This window comes from Eubalaena glacialis, chromosome 13, assembly GCF_028564815.1.
Source record: "Eubalaena glacialis isolate mEubGla1 chromosome 13, mEubGla1.1.hap2.+ XY, whole genome shotgun sequence".
Classification (NCBI taxonomy): domain Eukaryota; kingdom Metazoa; phylum Chordata; class Mammalia; order Artiodactyla; family Balaenidae; genus Eubalaena; species Eubalaena glacialis.
Genome location: NC_083728.1, coordinates 52036932 through 52058090, shown reverse-complemented (window position 1 = coordinate 52058090; position 21159 = coordinate 52036932). Strand labels below are relative to the sequence as shown.

General features: G+C 41.1%; 1 protein-coding gene across 1 annotated transcript in view; it reads left to right on the top strand.

Moving 5' to 3' along the window:
* The window catches only part of XRN2 (5'-3' exoribonuclease 2), a 77874-nt gene that overhangs the window by 14762 nt on the left and 41953 nt on the right, over window positions 1-21159 (top strand). Inside the window, exons 2-15 of the mRNA XM_061210076.1 lie at window positions 2783-2910; window positions 2993-3104; window positions 5010-5121; window positions 6639-6697; window positions 6774-6863; window positions 7626-7698; window positions 7849-7899; window positions 8383-8540; window positions 9911-9985; window positions 10072-10205; window positions 10305-10362; window positions 10446-10553; window positions 14832-14876; window positions 16548-16679. Of these exons, the coding sequence (XP_061066059.1) occupies window positions 2783-2910; window positions 2993-3104; window positions 5010-5121; window positions 6639-6697; window positions 6774-6863; window positions 7626-7698; window positions 7849-7899; window positions 8383-8540; window positions 9911-9985; window positions 10072-10205; window positions 10305-10362; window positions 10446-10553; window positions 14832-14876; window positions 16548-16679 (1335 nt within the window). The remainder of the gene's footprint in view (window positions 1-2782; window positions 2911-2992; window positions 3105-5009; window positions 5122-6638; window positions 6698-6773; window positions 6864-7625; window positions 7699-7848; window positions 7900-8382; window positions 8541-9910; window positions 9986-10071; window positions 10206-10304; window positions 10363-10445; window positions 10554-14831; window positions 14877-16547; window positions 16680-21159) is intronic.

Sequence of the window (21159 nt, the reverse complement as noted above, 5' to 3'; positions counted from 1 at the left end):
ATGCAGTTAGCTCCCTGACCAGGGATCGAACCCAGGCCCCCTGCATTGGGAGCGTGGAGTCTTAATCACTGGACCACCAAGGAAGTCCCTGTTTTTAGTCTTTTATGTGGTCTGGGGATAGAAAGGGAAGGCTGCAATGTGTGCTCAGTTTATCATCTGGAAAACCCGAAAGATAATGAAAAGCTATTTGAAATGAATTGGTTTTAGGGTTCAGAGTAGCTCTCCTTTTAGCTACTCTTTGATTGATTAAGAATCTCTCTTGAACCTAGCAGGAGATAACTGGCATTGTATTTAATGGCAAGGCTCTTGAAGAGTGACTTTGTTGAGTATCAGAATTTTCTCTTGAAGAAAGAAACTCTAAATTTATATAATTAATGTGTTGAAGATATCCTCAGAACTGTGGAGAGAAAAATATGTTCCATTTTCTTATTGGGAATGCCTGGAGCTCTTTTCTCAAAATTAGGACCCACCTATACTTCCTTCCCCAGGCTATACTTTCTAGGTAGTGGAAGTGGAAATTCTCATGCAGCTGCACTCAGCATTCACTGAAGAGCTGCAATATAGTAAACCAGTGGTTTCCTGTTTTTGTAAAGTTTTATTGGAATGCAGCCATACTCATTCATGTCCATCTTGTTTAGGGCTGCTTTTACTTTATAAAGGCAGATACGAGTCATTGCAACTGAGATCATTCGGTCAACAAGTCTAAAATACTTACCGTCTGGCTTCTTGGGGAGCATAAAGAAAGTGGGTTTGGATTCTCCTGAGTGTGGTGTCTGCTTGGCTCAGGAGAAAGGAAAATGTGGACTTTGAATGTAGAGGTGAGGTGGAGAGGCACAGAGCCTCCTGCCTTCATAGAGCTTGTTTTTGTTTTGGACTCATCAGATTATCTTCTTTGATAGACCTCCTAAATCGACCTCCTGCTTTCCTTCCCACTTATCCCATTCACTGCTTCTGATCAAGCCCCTCTTTCCTGATTTACAGGGAGTCTGCACAGATCACTGATATCTTCCTCCCTGTTTTGATATCCGTTTCTCCCCATTATAAATATGAACTGAAGCCCAGTCTCATTCCTTCCCTCTCTCGAAGATCACCACTTGTCCTGAAATTGGTGTTCATCATTCCCCTGCTCTTTCCTGTGCTTTCACTGCATCCGTATTCATCCCTGAACAATGCCTAATACTGTTTTGTGTATTTTATAACTTCCTGTAAGTGGTATACTATGTTTATTCTTCTTCACCTTGCTTTTTTGGCTTAAGATATTTGTCACCTTCCAGCCCTATTTCTTTGATTCTTACTTTTGTCTGGCATTCCGGTGTATGGACGTACCACAGTTCATCAGTCCTTTCTACAGGCTCTTTTTTTTCCTAGTTAAGTTGACCTTTTGTTTTTATTTCTTTTTAAAATAGCTTTATTGAGATATAATTTATATACCATAAAATTCACCTGTTAAAACTATACAGTTCAGTGGTTTTTAGTATATATGCAGTGGTACAGCAATCACTGTTATCTAATTTAGAACATTTTCGTCGTTCCCCAAAGAAGTGTTGTAACTGTTTTTAGTCACTTCCTATCTCCTTCACCCTTCCCCCAACCGCAGATTGAAGGTAATCTATATCTGTCTAAAGATTTGTGTGTTCTGGATCTTGTAAATGGGATCTTTTGTGGTCTTTTGTGACTGGCTTTTACTTAGCAGAATGTTTTTGAGGTTCATCCATGATGTAGCATGTACCTGATGGGCTTTTAAGTTCACAATTTTTTGTTATTACAAATGATACTTTTTATGTTATTTTTTTAAGTGACTTTGCTGTTAGTAAGAGTAAAAACCAGTCTCATTGTTATCATTTACTGAAGCTCTGGCAGAAAAAGAGAAAGATAATGCTTACCACAGAAATACAACTGAGTGCTTCCAGGAGTGAGTATGGCACGGTCCTTGCCTTTGGAAGAACTCACAGTGTAGCTGGGGGTTAGAATGACAAACTAATTATAAGACCACAAAAGTGCTACAAGTGAATAAGCAAAATTGGGAGGAAATGCAGGCGGAGCAGTTAATTTCTTGAGGGATGTGTACAGAGTGTTATAAAGTGAGTGGCATTTGATCTGAGTCTAGACCTTGGAAAATTAATAAGGTTTCAGGAAGTGGGTGTTGGTTGGGAGGAAGAAGGAGGAGCAGGGGTGTTGAGAGGTGGAAGGGCGTCTTCCAGGAACTGGGGGGATCTGGCGGCCTGAGCAGTGCTTGGCAGGACAGGGTGGGTAAGGGCTGGGCTCATTGGTCTGCACCTGCTGTGGTATCATTGGAAAAATTAGGGAAGATGAAGACACAGCCACATTTGTATTTAAACTGACAGCATAGAGGGTGGGCTGGAGACAGGAGAGTCTGGAGGTGGGGCAGCCCATATGAAGGCTGTTCCCATCTTTTGGTGAGAGGCGATGCCTGATGTTGGTAGTGGGAATGAGAGGAGATGGCGTGGAGAGGCATTTTTCAGGTTAAATTGACAGGACTTACTGGTAATGGGCGGTAAGGGAGAGAATTCTAAGATGACTCCCATGGTCTCTGTCTTGGACAACTGAGTGATTTGGGAATTTGGTAACTATCCCCCACGTAGTCAAGAGTAACTTGTTGCGATGGAATCTTTAAGGACTAAAATAGCCTATCTTATAATTTAAAGATTACTAAAAGTATTTTATTTCCAATTCAGAAATGAAGGAGGTTCATACTGAGCCTACGATGTGTCAATGTCAGACTTGAATGGTCAGACTACTATTAATTATCACTTCCTTATAGCCAAAAGAATGCAGTGGTGTAAAGATTCCTGTCGATGCCAGTAAACCTAATCCAAATGATGTGGAGTTTGATAATCTGTATTTGGATATGAATGGAATCATCCATCCCTGTACTCATCCTGAAGACAAGTACGTAACCCAATTTTGTTACTGATGTCACAAATGACAGAGGAGTACTATATGCTATTACATTGTTTGCTTGTCATTGTAGACCAGCACCGAAAAACGAGGATGAAATGATGGTTGCAATCTTTGAGTACATTGACAGGCTTTTCAATATTGTAAGACCAAGACGACTTCTCTACATGGCAATAGACGGAGTGGTAAGTGCTAAATGACTTAGAGTCCCCCATTTTTGTTTTTGCTGTGTTCCCAGTGTCTAGAATGAAAGTAAGCTAAATCGTGAAAAATGTTGACTATAGTGAATTTGAGAAAGAAAGCCTCATCTTTCAGTCATTCATTCAAATGTATTTTGTGTATGTGCCTGTTTTGTGCCGCATCCCGTGAGGGGCTGGGGATGTCAGTGACTGCCCTTGCTTTGAAGGGCTCGCCACTCAAGGGACAGAGGCAGAGGTAGACGTGCAAGGTTAGTTACCCAAGGCCTTCCTCGGGCGTTAGACGGCACTTGCGGGGCCCTTGAGGGAGGGGGAGTCAGTGCTACAAGGGAGTGAGGAAATAGAGAGGAGGGGGCTTTTGTCCCATTTTTTGAAGAGTTAAGAATAATTGGAGATTGGTGGGGGCAGGGGCAGAGGAGGGAGGTGGATGTGGCCAGATGTGGGGAAGGAGGACCTTCCAGATGTCTCAAATGTGCCAGGTCACACACTTTCTGTGTCTTGGGCCACACTGACATGCTGGGGCAACTGCAGGTGTTTAGATTGGAAAGAGAAGTAGAGAGAGGGGCTTGAGAAGGCCTTTCCTGTCACACTCAGTTTGGCTTTTATCCTATAGGCAGTGAGTAGTCATCACAATAACTTCAGAGGGGACTAGCTTATAATAATACCAAGTGGTTTCAGTTATAAATGACCAGCAAACTATATATCAGGGTTCAAGGAAAATTAGGGTAAATCATAACCCTAAATTTATTTAGCCATATGCACATTGATTCCCTTTCTTTTGGATTTAATAATTTTGGTGGATAATGAAATAATTTTGAAAATCTGGAAAACTTGGGTCCAAGAAGCTTAACTTTTCTGTGAGATACTATTTACTCAAAGAAAAACCTTAGCTACCTGAAAACTTAAGTTGCAGTTAAAGTGTAGTGAGGAATAAAGGGAACAGGAGTATGTCCTATTTGGAGCAGATTGCAGTTCACATTAGCTGAGTTTCTTGAAGAAGCTCTTTCACTGTACTCCGTCGTGCGCTTCTGCTGAATCAGGTCTAATTTATGTGCACATTCGTATGTGTATGTACATGCTCTTGTCTATAACTCATGTTTTGTTAAAATATAAATGTAGATCATAGAACCTGAAAGAGTTAGATTAGGTGGTCTCATTTTACAGGAAAGAGATCTGTTTAAAGAGAATATGAAATAACTTATTTCATGTAGGCAGGATACTTGAGAGTCCCTTCCAGCCCCAAACCCAGTTCAGTAATTGCAAAACCTTGCATTTCAGTTCACTTCATTCAGGCTTACCCAGTGATTGAAGTTACATTTGGTTCGAGTGATTGAAGAGTACTTTTGATTAAAACCTTGCTCCTTTTCTACCTGCTGTGCCTTATTATTGACACAGAGTGATAATTATGAACCTTATTGTGGGAAATACAAAAAGGCTTTTAAGGTCTGGTGAATCCCATTTGGAGACCATCCTTCCTTTTAGTCGTGGACAAAGGGAAGGTCTTCCTGATCCTGGTTCTGTAGAAACCACTCACTTGCTGTGTGCTGAGTCTTTGAGTAAAGTGAGCTTTCCATCTGGGGTGCCTGAAAGCGTCGTAACCCAGTGCAACTGGCCTTGGGGCATGGACCCTGCAGTATTAAGTGCTGTGGCCTCATAGGATGTTTGTCCTTTTGACATGTCACTCACTCACCTAAGTTCAGCGTTCAAGGTTCTTGGTCCAAATTTAAGCTCCCAGGATCTACTGTCTGTCATGAAAGGATTGTTTGGACATATTACTTAACTTTTCCATTTTAGCATACTATTTTTGTAAGACTAACGGATTCAAAATAACGTACAGATTTAGTTACGAACGTTTGGAACAGTATTATGTCACTATGAAATACCTGTTTTCAGGCGCCACGCGCTAAAATGAACCAGCAGCGTTCAAGGAGGTTCCGAGCATCCAAAGAAGGAATGGAAGCAGCAGTAGAGAAGCAGCGAGTCAAGGAAGAAATACTGGCAAAAGGTAAAGAACATGCACCTTGAGGTTGGACTTGTTATCAGATGTATGCAGACGGGGGTAGGGGTGGAGACTTCTCCTTACAAATAGGTACGGTTTTAATTTAATCAGGACCACAGGATAGCCAAGGGAAATTTACGTTCACTGTTGAGGAAAAGTAGTTAATAGAATCGTTTATTCCATTTATAAGCTTGTTCATTTCCAAACTCTATACTAAACAGGAAACTTGGGAATAAAAGGAGGGAATTCTGGTAGGGAGAGCAAATTGTCAACTTCTATCAGGGCGAGTGCAGCCCTTCAGCTCACTTTTATATATCTGTAAACTAGAAACACATGAAGAATGCTTCTTACTTCCTTTTTCTATGGAGGCTGTTAGGAAGCTACAGTTCTGTAAGCATTTTCCTCAAGTCAGTCTTGGTGGCATGCTTGCTGCTTCTCCCTAGAACTCAGGTCTGGATGAGGAGGCCTGGGATGATGGGACCATGCTTCCAGGCTTTCCCCGAGTCATGCACACTCTCACTTTGGGTTGAGGCGGCAGGCACCGAGGTAGTGAGGTGCCCAGGGCTCCCTCAGTTCAGGGAGGGGGTTGTGGGGTGGAATGTGGTCATCTTGGCAGTTCCTCAAAGCCCTGATGGGTCCAGAGGTGGGAGTTGGCTGAGTGTCAGAGAGGAGGACGACCAGGGCCCTGACGCCCCGGGACCGCTTCTTCCAAGACGCCTGTGGGTGCGGTGCGGTGCAGGGCGGTGCTGGCAGGGTGGCATGTTTGGTGTTTTGTTACATGAGGCAAAATGATAGACCAGGAAAGCCACGATTATTGGTTCAGGATGTTGCATTTGGCAAGTGGAAAGAGAGACATAGTGTAGTTGGCTGAGGCTTATAATTACACTGCCTTTAATGTTATTTTAATTTGCTGGAAGTGTGCAAGTATGTGAGTATTTTAGCTGCAGCTTGTAATTAATACTCTAAAACCTGTTTATATTTATAACAGGTTGTCTTTGCTTTTAGAGATGTCTTCTTTCTTGAAGATGTTATAAAATATATTTGTGTCTTGAGAAAAAGCTAATCAGTGATATAGAGGAAAAAATAGGATTTCTAAATCCCTCTAGGTGATATAAAGCTCTGATAAACTCAGCATTTTAACTTTGTTTTTCTAAGGCCCCTTCATCTTAAGAACTGTTAGTAGGATCAGAGCCCCTAACCTCTGTGTGTGTGTGTGTGTGTGTGTGTGTGTGTGTGTGTTCTGCTGCCAGGGGCATTAGGAAGAATGTCATAATTTTTATATTTTTATGTAACAATATAGTATCTTTTGTGTACCATGTATTGTTTGACAGTCATGTTAAAGCTTACTTGAAATTTGAGGGGAGGAATCTTATTTTCTTCAGAAAGGGGGATCATTGTTCCTCAGGTGACAACGCTTCTCCTTCTTTTGTATTTCAACTTACTGTTTTTGTTGTTCTGGCCTACTATTGAATAGTTACCTCACTGTTTATGGGGAGAACAAAGCATTGCCCGTTTTTCTCTAGGTGGCTTTCTTCCTCCAGAAGAAATAAAGGAAAGATTTGACAGCAACTGCATTACACCAGTAAGTAGTCTCATACTTTGCTAGTTATTGCTAACTCTTAAATGATAGGTTAATTTATTTCCTTCTATCATTTTAGGGAACTGAGTTCATGGACAATCTTGCTAAATGCCTTCGCTATTACATAGCTGATCGTTTAAATAATGACCCAGGGTGGAAAAATTTGACAGTAAGTTTCATATTTTTGTACTTCAAAAAGGTTAAGGTGACGATTTGAGGCTGTCCTTTGATACGACTGATACTATTTGTCCTTTTCCCCCCATAAAATACTGGTTGGCTGTTAGAGGAAAGAGAAGCTTCCAGGGTTATTAGAGATGGGGTGCCTTGCACGGTCCAGTTAGAGACAGCTGATTTTCTCTCAGTGCCAATTTTGTACTCTTATCATCACTGCGAAGCCATAAGATGGGACTCATGATTTAAAATACATGTATATGAACGTCATTTCTGTTATTAGAAATCAAAATACAGCAAGATTAAAGTCATGGGACTGCCTCTAAAGAATGGCTGTGTTCTCCTGAGAATTTAAGCAAAACTTTTATATAATAAAAATTATAATAAGCTTGTTTCCCTATTAATTAGATATGGTACATTATATTTAATGGATATCTCTTACTGATTACTCTCAGGGCTTATATCGTTCGGTGCCGTATACTTGAGTAGCAGTGAGAAGAGTAGAAACTTGTGAACTGAATCTGTTTTTCTAATGGCTAAGTTTGACACAAACATTTCATTTTTTTCTATTCCAAGTAGTAAGTTTACCGATGAAATAATTTTGATGTCTAACACATGCACACCTAATTAACAAAAATTTCTAATTAGTAACACTATCTTAATAGAATTATCCCAGTTTATTTTAAGACATTCACTTCTGTTGATTTTTGTGCTGGAAAACTGGGGGTGAGCTACAAATGTTAAAAACTGTTTTTTATAGGTTATTTTATCTGATGCTAGTGCTCCTGGTGAAGGGGAACATAAAATCATGGATTACATTAGAAGACAAAGAGGTAAAATTCACTTATAAATATTTGATATAAATATTTGATTATATGTTCCATTTTAAAAAAGACAAGCCATTGTATAGAAAATATTTGGTAAAATGTGATATTCCTATAGTATAAAATGTATTTACTTAAATATATTTCCCTTCTCTCTAGCCCAGCCTAACCACGACCCAAACACTCATCATTGCTTATGTGGAGCAGATGGTAAGTTTCTTCTTTGGGATCTGAGTCTCTTGGATTAAACCATAGCAAGTCGATGGGTTGGTGTGTAGTAATGGATTATTTGTGGTTGCCTGGAAATTCTAAAATGCCTTGCTTATTTTATGTGTGAGGGGGAACTAGTATAGAGTTGTTGTTCAATCTGTGATTAACATTCACCTATCTTGAATTATTGTTGTTGTTGTTACATTTCTTCAACTTTTTAATATAGCCACACGTATCTTTAAAATGGAATGTTTCCAAGTGTTGACTCCTGAGTGGTAGTTAGATTCTAGGCCCACATTTCTGTAGGAGATCTTGTTGGCCTCTAGGAAGTTTTAGGCTTTTTGGCTTTGCTGCCTCTGTGTGCTCATTTGGGCTTTTCTTTGCGTTGGTGTCTTGTGTTATGATAATGTCTTGCCTTTGGTTATGGGGTAAGGGTCTTCTAGAGCGCTCACTGTTTGCTGTTTTGTTGTTGTTGATTGATAGCTGATCTCATTATGCTCGGCCTTGCTACACATGAGCCCAACTTTACCATTATCAGAGAAGAATTCAAACCAAACAAACCCAAACCCTGTGGTCTTTGTAATCAGTTTGGACATGAGGTCAAAGACTGTGAAGGTTTGCCGAGAGAAAAGAAGGGAAAGGTAAGAACTTCGAGATGGTAGTAGCCTCATTTAAAATTTCTTAATTTTATTTTTTATTGTGATAAAATATTGATATATATCAATACAACAGAAAATACACCTTTTTAACCACGTTTAAATGTACAGTGCGATGGCATTAAGTATATTTAGGTTGCCTCATTTTAAAAATGGATAAAGAGAAGACAGTGGTTGATTAGATTTTTACCTACTTGCTCCATTACCCCTCATAGAGATGTATCTTTCAAAGCTCTTTAAAGTAAACACAAATTTACAACCACGCATGAACTCATCCTTTCTACTCCCCGCTTTCCTAACACAGCTTATATCTACATGAGGCTGAGGTCATATAGGTAATAATGCCCATTGCACTTGATTTGTTTGTAGAAGTTATTTATCTCAAATGGTTATTCTTCTTAAAAGGAACTATAAATCAGGTATGTTAAACTTCTTGGTATTTTTTTTAACGGCATATGTATTTTATTTTATTTATTTAGTTTTTTTAAAAAATTATTTATTTATTTTATTTATTTATTTTTTGGCTGTGTCGGGTCTTAGTTGTGGCACACGGGGTTTTTCTGTTGCGGCGCGGGCTCTTCGTTGCAGCACTTGGGCTTCTCTGTAGTTGTGGCGTGTGGGCTCTGTGGTTTGCAGCATGCAGGCTTTCTAGTTGAGGCGCGCGGGCTCAGTTGCCCTGCGGCATGTGGGATCTTAGTTTCCCGCCCAGGGATTGAACCCGCGTCCCCTGCATTGGGAGGCAGATTCTTTACCGCTGGACCACCAGGGAAGTCCCCTTGGTACTTACTTTTAAGTTACTCCTAGTTTCTACATATTCTGGGTTCCCTTGATTATATCCATTCTCCTTTAAAGGGGTTTCTGTTTTAAGAATATGGTACCTCTTTAAAAGACATGTTGAGTGAAAAAAGCAGGTAAGAAGTATACGTATTCACAGAGAAGGATGAGGCATATACATTAAAATGTTAATATTGGTTGGGTGGAGGTCAAGGTTTGGCAAACTGCAGCTCTCCAGATTTGACGTATGAGCTAAGAGGGTTTTTTTCGGTTTTTCAAGAGTTGTAAAAACAAAACAAAACATGAAAGAATATGCAACAGAGACCGTATACGTCCCGCTCCCCAGGCTAAAATATTCAGTGTCTGGCCCTTCGCAAAAAACGTTGGCCAATCCCTGGTCTAGGTCTGATTGAGGTTATGGATAATTTTTATTTTTAAAATGGTTTGGTGAGTTCTTTTTTATTTAATACTTGTAATATTAAAGTGGGTCTTGCTTTAGAGAAAGCCATAATGTTTGTGTGGGTGGAGAAAATTCCAGGGTTCAGAGTAGATGTGTTGAGTCTTCATCCCCTTTCTTGCAGCACGATGAACTGGCAGACAGTCTTCCTTGTGCAGAAGGAGAGTTTATCTTCCTTCGTCTCAGTGTTCTTCGTGAGGTATGTAGCAGTGACCCTTGGCATCGGTCCGCTAAACCAGGGTGTCTTTTCATGGCTTTAATGGCAACGTTCCTTCTTGGTTGCAGTATTTGGAAAGAGAGCTCACCATGGCCAGCCTGCCGTTCACATTTGATGTTGAGAGGAGCATTGATGACTGGGTCTTCATGTGCTTCTTTGTGGGAAATGACTTCCTTCCTCACCTGCCGTCCTTAGAGATTAGGTATGTGTGTTTGTGTCGGTCTTCAAACTGTTGTTTTAGCCTTCTTGCCTTTACAGTGCACGCTGGTCCTAATGCATCATGTTTGTTTCCTGGTGGCAGGGAAGGTGCAATTGACCGTTTGGTTAACATATACAAAAATGTGGTACACAAAACTGGGGTAAGTTCACTCTTGAATAATTTCAAAACAGAAGTATTTGCTTTTATAAGAAGATCATTTTACATGTATTTTATCACTTACAGGGTTACCTTACAGAAAGTGGTTATGTCAATCTGCAGAGAGTACAGATGATCATGTTAGCAGTTGGTGAAGTTGAGGATAGCATTTTTAAAAAGAGAAAGGATGATGAGGTAAAGTGTTTCTATTGCAGTAGCTAAATTGCTCCTGTCTCTAATAGGCTGTGATGATCCTGTGATTGTCCTTTTAACCTCTTTGAGTGCGCTGTTAAATCATTGTAGTGTATCAAACACCAATGTAATCACGAGTGGTCAGTGCTTTGATGATTTTATAAAGGCTGTGATGCTTGCTGTGTGGAACTATGTACTGCACCCTGTGTGAGTTGCATTGTAATTTCTTCTCTCTTAATCTTAATTAAGGTATAAATCCAAACACTTGCTAATCAATAGGACCTGAAATGAGGGTTCCAAAGCTAGAAGAATGCTGGAATTGAACTAGTGTGTTTTATAGGCACTATTTATGCTCTGGACCTAAGAACTCTGTACTCTGGTGGCAGAGTATAGGGGGTCTGGGTGGGATTACATCAGTCAAGGCAGGTGGTTGCAGCTCTGTGTAAGAAATGTAGACATAAAAAAAGGAAAAGTCACAAAGCACTCGGGAATTAGTTACCTGTGATAGGGTGAGTGCTTAGGTGAGAAGTCCAGGTGTCTGGCTGGGGTAGTTGGCAGTTCGCTGGTGCCATTCACCAAGGTAGCAAGCCCCAGGGGTAGAGCAGGATGGGGTGGGGCTAAGGTAGAAGTGAGTTTCATTTTGGAGGTACTGAGTTTGAGGGGCCACAGGACACCTGAGAGGAGAAAAGTCCATGAACCAATTAGATGGATATATGTGGAGCGCAGGTCATAAGTCTTTTGAAAGGAGATTTGAGAACCATTGACATGTGGGAGATACCTCCCATCATGAGTGTGAACTTGATGTCCCTGGAAGCTCATATAGAGTGAAAGTGCCTCCATCAGGAACCTTGAGGAGTGTGGACGTTTAAGGAGAAGGCGGGGCCAGGGGAGGAGGTCCCTAGAGAGAGGAGAAGTCGTCGGTGCTGCCTGAGGTGTCAGAGCGGGATGGACAGGCCCCTAGTCTTCAGCCAGGGCTTGAGATGCCCTCGGGAGCTGAGGGCTGGAGGGGCAGCAGCCTGGAGGCCGAGTGGGCTGGAGGATGACTGGGGGGAGTCGCCAGGGAGGCCAGCAGTGGGTGAAATGAGCAGAGAGAACGTGGAGGAAATCCCTTAGAGACTGATTTTCTAAAAGTCATATGGCTCTTGTGAGCAAATAGCAACATAATATCACTGCCTTGCTTCATGATTTCCTAACAGATTAAAACATGTCATTGTCTCTGACAAGATTTTATGTTCTCTTCAATTTTGTGTACTGTAGCTAGTGGCCTCTTCTTTAGAACTTTGGGTACCATTTTGTGTAACAGTGAGTGGACTGTAGGCATTCTTTCAAAGCCTTTGGTATTTGATAATCTTCACATGTAAAATTCAAATAACTAACTTTGGGATATCAAATGTCTACCAGAACAGCCGTTTTTAACTAAGTCTTCAACAATTACAGTGGCTCCACTTGAACTGCTGCCATTTTGCTTAAGAAATAAACTATATATACTGTGTACTACTTGGTATAAAAATCTCATGTTAGACAAGTCCTTTTATGTGGCTTTAGCAGACTCTGTACTATTAAATATTGATGGTATTTGGCATTAGAATGGGATGTATAGGATTTGATAGATTCCAAAGTGCTTCAGATTTAAGTATGTCATGTGGTTTCCAGCTGGCCTGGCAGAGAGGGCATTTTACAGCTTTGGATCTTTTTTGGTGTCCTTGACATCTTATGATATCTGTTAGCATGGTTGGGCATTGGGGAAATTAATGAACCCTCGGAAATCCAATATAAAAGTATCTGGCTCACTTGGTGGGGAAGTATCTGGGAAATTCAGTATAAAAGTATCTAGGGAAGTGTGTCCACGGCTTTTGACAGATTTCCAAAGGAATTCATAGCACACAAAAAGATTAAAGGTCAGTAAGGTCCGTCCGGGTGGACCTGTTCTGCTTACGTAGCCACCTCCCTTAAAAATAGCAAAATAGATAGTAGAATAGGAATACATCAATATTTGTTATTAAAATTGAACAGTTAGGTCAGAAATGTATAGTTTTTATTTAATGAGTTTCGATGTTTGCCTTTCATCTTGCAAATGTTCATTTATTCAGCAAATATTTCTTGTTTACCGTGTGCCAGGTAGTATTCTGAGTGTTACTGATACAACAAAAAATGAAACAAAAAAGCAGACGAAATTTCTGACCTCATGGAGCTAACATTCTTCTGGGGGAAATGGACAATCACGACAAAAACGAAGTGTAGTGTGCAGGGTGTTAGAGAGTGCTAAGTGCCATGAAGGAAACTAAAGCAGGGGAGGAAGTGTCTGGGGGGGTTGCAACCCTAGAAAAGGTGGCTGGAGAAGGCCTCACTGACGGATGGCTTTGAGGAAAGACCTGAAGGATGTGAGGGAGTGAGCCATGCAGATGTGTGCGGAAAGAGCATTTCAGACAGGGAATAGCCCGTGCGAAGGCTCTAGGGCAGGAGCATGCACAGGATGTTGAGAACAGCGAGGAGCCAGGAGCCACTGTGGTGGGAGCAGAGGAAGCAAAGGGAAGCGAGCAGGAGGAGAGGTCAGAAAGACGATGGATCCGGTAGAGCCCTCTAGGTCATTAACAGGACTTCAGCTTTCAGTCTGCATCATTTAAGCATAAAAGTGACAAAGATCTGACACGTACTGTAAAGCCATCACTCTAGCTGCTGTATGGAGGTAAAGGCAGAAGCAGCGAGCCCAGTTAAGAGGCTCCTTTGCAATAATCCAGGGGAGCCAGCATGGTGGCAGTGAAGGTGAGAATAGGTGGCTGGATTCTGAATGTGTGTTGAAGCAGGAACCAATGGGGGATGAAATCCTAGGTGTGAGAGAAGGAAAGGTGTCAAGAATGACTCTAAGGCATTTTTTCTGAGCAGATGAAAGACGGTCTGGTCTGAGCAGCTGTGATGAGATGACTGGGAGGTGCAGGGCTGGGGGTGGGGTTCTGTTTTGGACACATCAAGCTTGAGATGTGCGGGTGGGGGTGTTGAGTTGGGAGAGGCTCTGGCTGGAGAGTCATGAGATGAGAGGATTCCTTCTGTGAGCGCAGGGAAGTGGGGAGGTCCAAGTATCGGGCCCGGAGGGGCGCCAGTGTTACAGGGACAGTGTGGGGGCTGGGGGGCTGTTGAGTGAAGGCAGCAGCAGGAGTGAAGGAACCAGGTGAGTGTGGTGTCCTGGCAGCCCAGTGCAGAGGGCACCATTCCAGAAGGAGGAGTCGTGGTCAGATAAGAGACGTTTCCTTAACTACAGGGGCAAAGCTTCATCAGAGAAGTGGGTGGTGTTCACGTCTTAGGAGGTTTTCAGGAGTAGGTCACCATGTATCCAGCATTCAGCCCCTCCTGCAGAAAGCACAAAGCTCACATCTCGTTAGGTGTCCTCGTGCGGGTGGCAGTACTCCTTGGAGGGGTGGAAGTGCTGCGAGTAGGGTGACAGTCAGTATAGTACCTGCCGTGGTCACCTTAGCTGTCGTTTCAGTGCCTGGACACTCAACAGAAATGCAGGCGTGGGAGGAGTGCTTTCTGGGGAAAGGGGACCTTTGAATGGCTCACTTGGTGGGGAGCAAGGTCAACCCTAAATCCTGTCTAGTTGAAACCATGGCTACATTTTGAAAATGAGAGGAGGGAAGAATCAAGGCAGACTGGACACTTTGCTGTGAATTAAACTGGCCCAGAATAAGCAGTATAGACATCTGAATTTTCTTCCTTCTTTCGTTAGGTCGACTTGTTGCAATCTTGGTGGGTAGTGTTTGCATAGAGCCCCGCTGCTCTCTTTACCCACTTGTGCCACGCATGTGACAGGGTTAGAAACTGTCCAGCCCTTTTTAGGTAATAGAGGCCCATTATTAAATTGTCGTGTTGATTTTTTTTAATTGTCATCTTGATTATTAACTATCTTCAGCTACAACTTAAAGAATTGTTTTCTTACTTATGTGTATCTTCTCCATTATTGGCAGCCTGTTCACTCCAGGGAAAAACCAAGGGTCCTTGTCATGACTCTTGCATTCTTTCCCGAAATGATGTTAAAAACTACCTGAAAAAAAAATTGAGGAACATTTTAACTTTTATCTAAACTCAGTTTAGAATGCTCTCTATCCATCTGCAGTTCTGATAAGCAGCACTTTGAACATACAGTCCATTGCCTGGTTTAATTATGTACCTAGGTTTCTGGGGTCTTCCTTTAAAACTTTAATTGTCTCCCGAATCATTCCTGGTAATGTTTAACTCTTACATTTTTGTGTAATTATTTGACAGAATATGTGGATTTTATACTTTTAGGACAGTTTTAGAAGACGACAGAAAGAAAAAAGAAAGAGAATGAAGGTGAGTTTTAGCTACTATCATAAGACTGGCAATGGTATCAGTTTACAATTTGGGAGGAAGATGTTCATTACAATAGCTGTTTATTCCTTACCGGCTGGGAGTTGGTTGGGGATGTGGCGCCCACCCAGCTGCCTTCCTACCTGGTATTGATTTTAAAGAAGTCCTTTCTAAGCTCTCTGGAGTCTGAAGGGAAACACTTGATGGGCAGGAGGGGGCAGGTTGCATTTAGCTGTTTAAGAGTTTTTTTTACAATAATCAGATACTGTTTTTGTAATAAAAGCAGTCAACCCTTTGTTTCCCCTTACAAGTCACTATACTCTGTCTATATCTTTGTCAGGTTAATCTTCCTAGAACAAGATACCCGTAGCTTTGTTGTTTCTCTGCTTGGAAATCACCAGTGACTCCTTAGTCCCCTCAGAATCCAGTTCTCTCTCAGTCTGCCTTGCAGAGCGCACCGTGGTCTGGTTGAATTCCGGCCGCCAGCTCTTCCCCTGCTGTCCTCTAAATACACCATGTCGCTCCTGACCCAGAGCCTTGCCCCGCTTTGGCTCCTCCAGAAGGTCCCTACTTCCAGCCCCGCACACCTTGCCTTCTCCACGGCCTCCCTTGCTGCCTCTGCTTGTGGTCCAGGTTGAGCAGTCCTTTCCTTTATCTCTGGTGAATCTTGTCTTCCTTCCTGGAGTTTAAATTCATGGAGTTGAGGGACTGCCTCTTATTATCATATTTTATTGGATTTGAGCAATTTCAGGAACCTAGAAGGGAGAAGAGTAATTTATTGTTGCAGGTAGTTGCCAACCACTTAGATTGGGAGGAGCATATTTGGTTTCTACTTTATTTTTTTTCCTTTTTTTTAATTAATTTTAAAAAATTGAGGTGTATTTGATGTATAATATTATATAATCAGGTGATTAGAGTATATTATATACAGTATAGTATATATAATAGTGAGTCACAGTTTTTAAAGGTTATATTCTATTTACAGTTATTATAAAATATTGGCCATATTCCCTGTGTTGTACAATATATCTTTGTAGCTTATTTTATATATAATAGTTTGTACCATATATTATTATTTCCTTTCAGTCAATATCTGTTTTTAAAACATCTGTTTTATCAGTCAGCCACAACCGTCACCTAGTATAGCTATAGTCATAGCTGTAATTAATTGGCAATAAAGAGTTAAATTCTAGCAAGGTGAAGGGTAAATAAAAGCTGTATTTCCTGAGTAGAAATCAAACTCTTGACTTATTTTTTTTTTTACCATTAACGTAAATGTTATAGTTATTTATTACTTGTTATTTTTATTTGCCTAAAATTATGTCTTGAATGTGTTCAGAAATTGTGAGTAAACGTAGTAGAACAGCCTAATGAGACTTGAATAGTTCTACAGGGAGGAACTGCAAGTGACGGGCATTCTCAAACTCTACGTGTATATCAGAACAGTGAATTATATGTACTTTTAGAGCAGAGTTACTATTACAAACTGTTGTTTACAGGGTAAGTTACCATTATATCAAAGTGTAGACAACCCTGTAATGTTAACAGAAATCCATTTCGTCTTTTAAGTGCTTACAGTGGGGACTCTTTCTGTTGCCCTCTTTTCTTCCTGTCATCTAACTGTGTTGTGATTTAATTTTAATTTCTACATTCATTTATTTCCATGTATGTTAGAGAGATCAACCTTCTTTCTCTCCTGGTGGAATATTAACCCCTCATGCCCTTGGTTCAAGAAACTCACCAGGATCTCAAGTAGCCCATAATCCGAGACAAGCAGCCTATGAAATGAGGATGCAGAATAACTCTGTAAGTGACTCACTTTTATGTAGCTTTGGAGGGTGGTGACTTACCAGATGCCCCTGTAGTTGTGTGTGAATTTGATCATTTAGCCTGGGGTTGTTTTGTTTTATAGTTTTTCTCAATTTCTTTTGCCTTGAGAGATATTTTTAATTCTATTAAATTCTTTATCAATATGAAAATATCTAAATGATGTGAAAGGAAAGAAAATGCATGTAAATACAGATGGCTAAGTGGCTGCAGTGTCTCTGTAATGCACATGGGCCACAGTGCTTCCCTCTTCCCCCAAAGGTACAGTGGTGATGGTGCTAGAAGCATGAGGGGACATCCAAATGTCTCACGTCTCTGGCGTGAGAGATGAGGGAGGGTTTTGCTGCCTGATTTCCCCTTTCCTTCCAGGGATCAGTTATGGGCATTTTGCAGAATGGTATTCCTCAGTCTGTTAAATACAGGTACTCCTTACTGCCTAAGCTTCACTCTCCAGCTCAGTCATAGAATAGATCCGAGTATGTGTTTTAAGGTAGCTCTCACTACCGAACTCAGAATGGATTTGCCTCATGGTATCCCTCCCTATTTGAACTTTGTAATCCAAACTGCGTGAGCAGATCATTTCAGCCAGCAAGGCTTTACTCTGTGCATTAGCTTCCTGTTGTATTGACAAAAGACCAAGAGCTCAGAGCACATGGCAAGACAGCAAGCAAGGGTGAGGGAATAGACCATGAACTAACGCACACATACAGCAGATAAAGCTATTGCTTATTTCAGGCTAGTAGGCATGAGAGAGAGAGAGTTTTGTAAAGGGAGAAAAGATACTATGTAAACTTTTACTATGATAGATGCAAGGAAATTGCATAAGTTTGGATATTTAAGTTTTATTTTTCTATTAGTTATCCTATTGATGATAAAATCCCTTATTATAGGGCAATCCTATACGTGGAATTTTTGCCATATCAAGAGACTGATTGAATTTATATTCCCATAAATTCACAATTAGAAGTTTTAGGACCTTAGATTTGGAATTTGAGAAATGAGGTTTTGCATCTCCCAAAAGAAGAAGACTGCCTTTCTATTGTGTTTTTTTCTGTTTGATTTTTGTTTTCTTTTTCTTTTTTTAATTTTTATTTTATACTGGAGTATAGTTGATTAACAGTGTTCTGGGACTTCCCTGGTGGCACCAGGGAAGAATCCGCCTACCAATGCAGGGGACACAGGTTCGAGCCCTGGTCCGGGAAGATCCCATATGCTGCGGAGCAACTAAGCCCGTGCGCCGCAACGGCTGAGCCTGTGCTCTAGAGCCCCCGAGCCACAACTACGGAGCCCACGTGCTTCAACTACTGAAGCCTGCGCACCTAGAGCCCGTGCTCCACAACAAGAGAAGCCACCGCAATGAGAAGCCCGCGCACCGCAACAAAGAGTGGCCCCCGCTCGACGCAACCAGAGAAAACCCGCATGCAGCAACGAATACCCAATGCAGCCAAAATAAATTAATTAAAAAACCAAAACAAAACAAAAAAACCAATGTTCTGTTAGTTTCAGGTGTACAGCAAAATGATTGACTTGTATATAGTTGGCCAAAAAGTTCCTTTGGTTTTTAAGTAAAAATAAAAGCGCATTTTAAATTTTCACCAAGAACTTTATTGAGCAATGTATTCACCGTTTTGTTCCACTACCTTCTGCCATTTTTCAGGCAACTTTATAATTCCATCTTCCCAAAACTTTTTATCTTTTTGAGCAAAGAACTGTTCCAGGTGCTTTTTACAGCCTTCCGAGGAATTGAAATTTTTTCCATTAAGAGAATTTTGTAAAGACCAAAATAAATGGAAATCCACAGGTGCAATGTCTGGTGAAGAGAGCGGATGACTCAGAACTTCCCAGCCAAGTTGTAATAGTTTTTGCCTGGTCATCAAAGAAACATGCGGTCTTGTGTTATCCTGATGGAAGATTATGCGTTTTCTGTCAGTTTTCCGGACGCTTTTCATCGAGTGCTGCTTTCATTTGGTCTAATTGGGAGCAGTATATGTTGGAATTAATCGTTTGATTTTCCGGAAGGAGCTCATAATAGAGGACTCCCGTCCAATCCCACCACATACACAACATCACCTTCTTTGGATGAAGACTGGCCTTTGTTGTGGTTGGTGGTGGTTCATTTCACTTGCGCCACAATCTCTTCCGTTCCACATTATTGTACAGAGTCCACTTTTCATTGCCCATCACGATTTGTTTTAAAAACGGAACGTTTTCCTCACGCTTCAGTAGAGAATCACATGTGGAAATACAGTCAAGAAGGTTTTTTTCACTTAATTTATGTGGAACCCAAACATCAAAATGATTCACATAACCAAGCTAGTACAAATGATTTTCAGTGCTTGATTTGGATATTTTGAGTATGTCGGCTATCTCCCGTGTGGTATAACATTGATTGTTCTCAGTTAATGTCTCAGTTTGTTTGCTAACAACTTCAACTGGTCTACCCGACTGTGGAGCATCATCCAGCGAGAAATCTCCAGCACGAAACTTCGCAAACCACTTTTGACACATTCGATCAGTCACGGCACCTTCTCCATACACTGCACAAATCTTTTTTTGCGTTTCAGTTGCGTTTTTACCTTTCTTGAAATAATAAAGCGTAATATGCCAAAAATATTGCTTTTTTCTTCCATCTTCAATACTAAAATGGCTACACAAAAATTCACCGATCTTGATGTTTTTTTTAAATGCACACTGATGTGACAGCTGTCACAATACAATCTAAGATAATTGTTTCGGACTTCCCTGGTGGTCCAGTGGTTAAGAATCTGCTTGCCAGTGCAGGGGACACGGGTTTGATCCCTGGGCCAGGAAGATCCCACATGCTGCGGGGCAGCTAAGCCTGTGCGTCACAACTACTGATCCCACGCTCTAGAGCCCACAAGGTGCAACTACTGAGCTCACGTGCCACAACTATTGAAGACCACACGCTCTGGGGCCCGCGTGCTGCAACTACTGAAGCCCGCATGCCTGGAGCCTGTGCTCCGCAACAAGAGAAGCCACTGCAATGAGAAGCCCACGCACCGCAAAGAAGAGTAGCCCCCCGCTCACCTCAACTAGAGAAAGCTGCGTGCAGCAACAAAGACCCAACGTAGCCAAAAAAAAGAAAAGAAAATTGTTTCAAATGAAGTTAAAGACAACTAAGCGCTACTAGAGCCATCTTAATGGAAAAAGACCAACAAACGTTTTGGCCAAACCTATACATGTACATGTATCTATTCTTTTTGATTTTTGTTTTCTTATACAGAGTGAGATGTGGAGGGTCAGTGAAAGGGATTGCAGTGAGACACTTGAGTAGGACAGAAAAAGCTGATGTCCATCATTTAAGATCATAGTGACTACAGTCCCCACAGAGTGGAACTGAAAGTGACTGGCATTCTCCAACACCATATTGATGATAGAATGCTTTTTTCTTAATGTCAGGGAGGCAGTAGGTTTAAACTTTGTCACCTGTGATTGCCCTGAGAAGGATTGCAATATTACAGTCAGGCTCCACAGAACCAGACCCACTGTTGATTAGTAACGTCTCCCATGGGAGTGAGAGTGGGGAGGTTGGTGTTTACGTTGCTTATTTGATCCTGTATTAATTCCTCTTGACACATTTATTTCTTTAGGAGTCTTTGCAAAGAGGGATTTTCATCTAGAATGTTCTGAATTTAAAGTAATCATGAAGCCATATTACCAGTTCATTTAAAGATGGCCTTTAAAGTTATGGATTTTTGCTCTTTTGGCGTGTTTTTGTTTATTGATTTTTTGAGCTGTTTGGGCATGTTAGTCTGCAGTACTTGACCAGTGTCTGCTGATGGTCAACATTGTCAGTGTTTAATCAGATGGCTTCTGTTTCTTCATAAATATGTGTTTTTAATTTTTGCATTCTGAAGTATGGTTTCATTGTATCTGCAGCCATTCTCAATTTAACAGAATATGATTACAAAGCAGCTTTTTTAAAAAAATTTTTTTATGACTTGTTATGAATCTGGTATGTTTCGGAAGGAATCCTTTTGTTGGTAGAGGGAGAGGAGAAAAGAGCAGTGGGGGGGTTAGCATTAAAGAGCAGACACCCGCCTTTCGTGCTTTCCTTGAAGGTATGTTACTTTTGTTATCTAAAGATGGAATTTATATTTTGTCAGTTTGGGAAAGTTTGCTTTTTACCCAACTTCCTCTCATAATTTAATCCAAATGGATTAGTGTGGGGTTTAAAAATAAAAGTGATGACTTAGTGAGTCAGGTGTGCTATTGATCTGTCACATGTGGTATTTCATTTAATCCCGGCAGTAATCTGTGAAGATAGAGAACAGTAGCATCCCCATTTCAAGTTGAGGCTGACAGGTTGAATAAATTGCCCAAGGCCATACACCGAGAAAGGTTTGGTATTTCAAACTCAGGTCTGTCTGACTGAAAATACCCATCTCATTTTCCCAGTGCAACAGTGCCTTCCTGGATTTATTTTTTTACTGGGTTT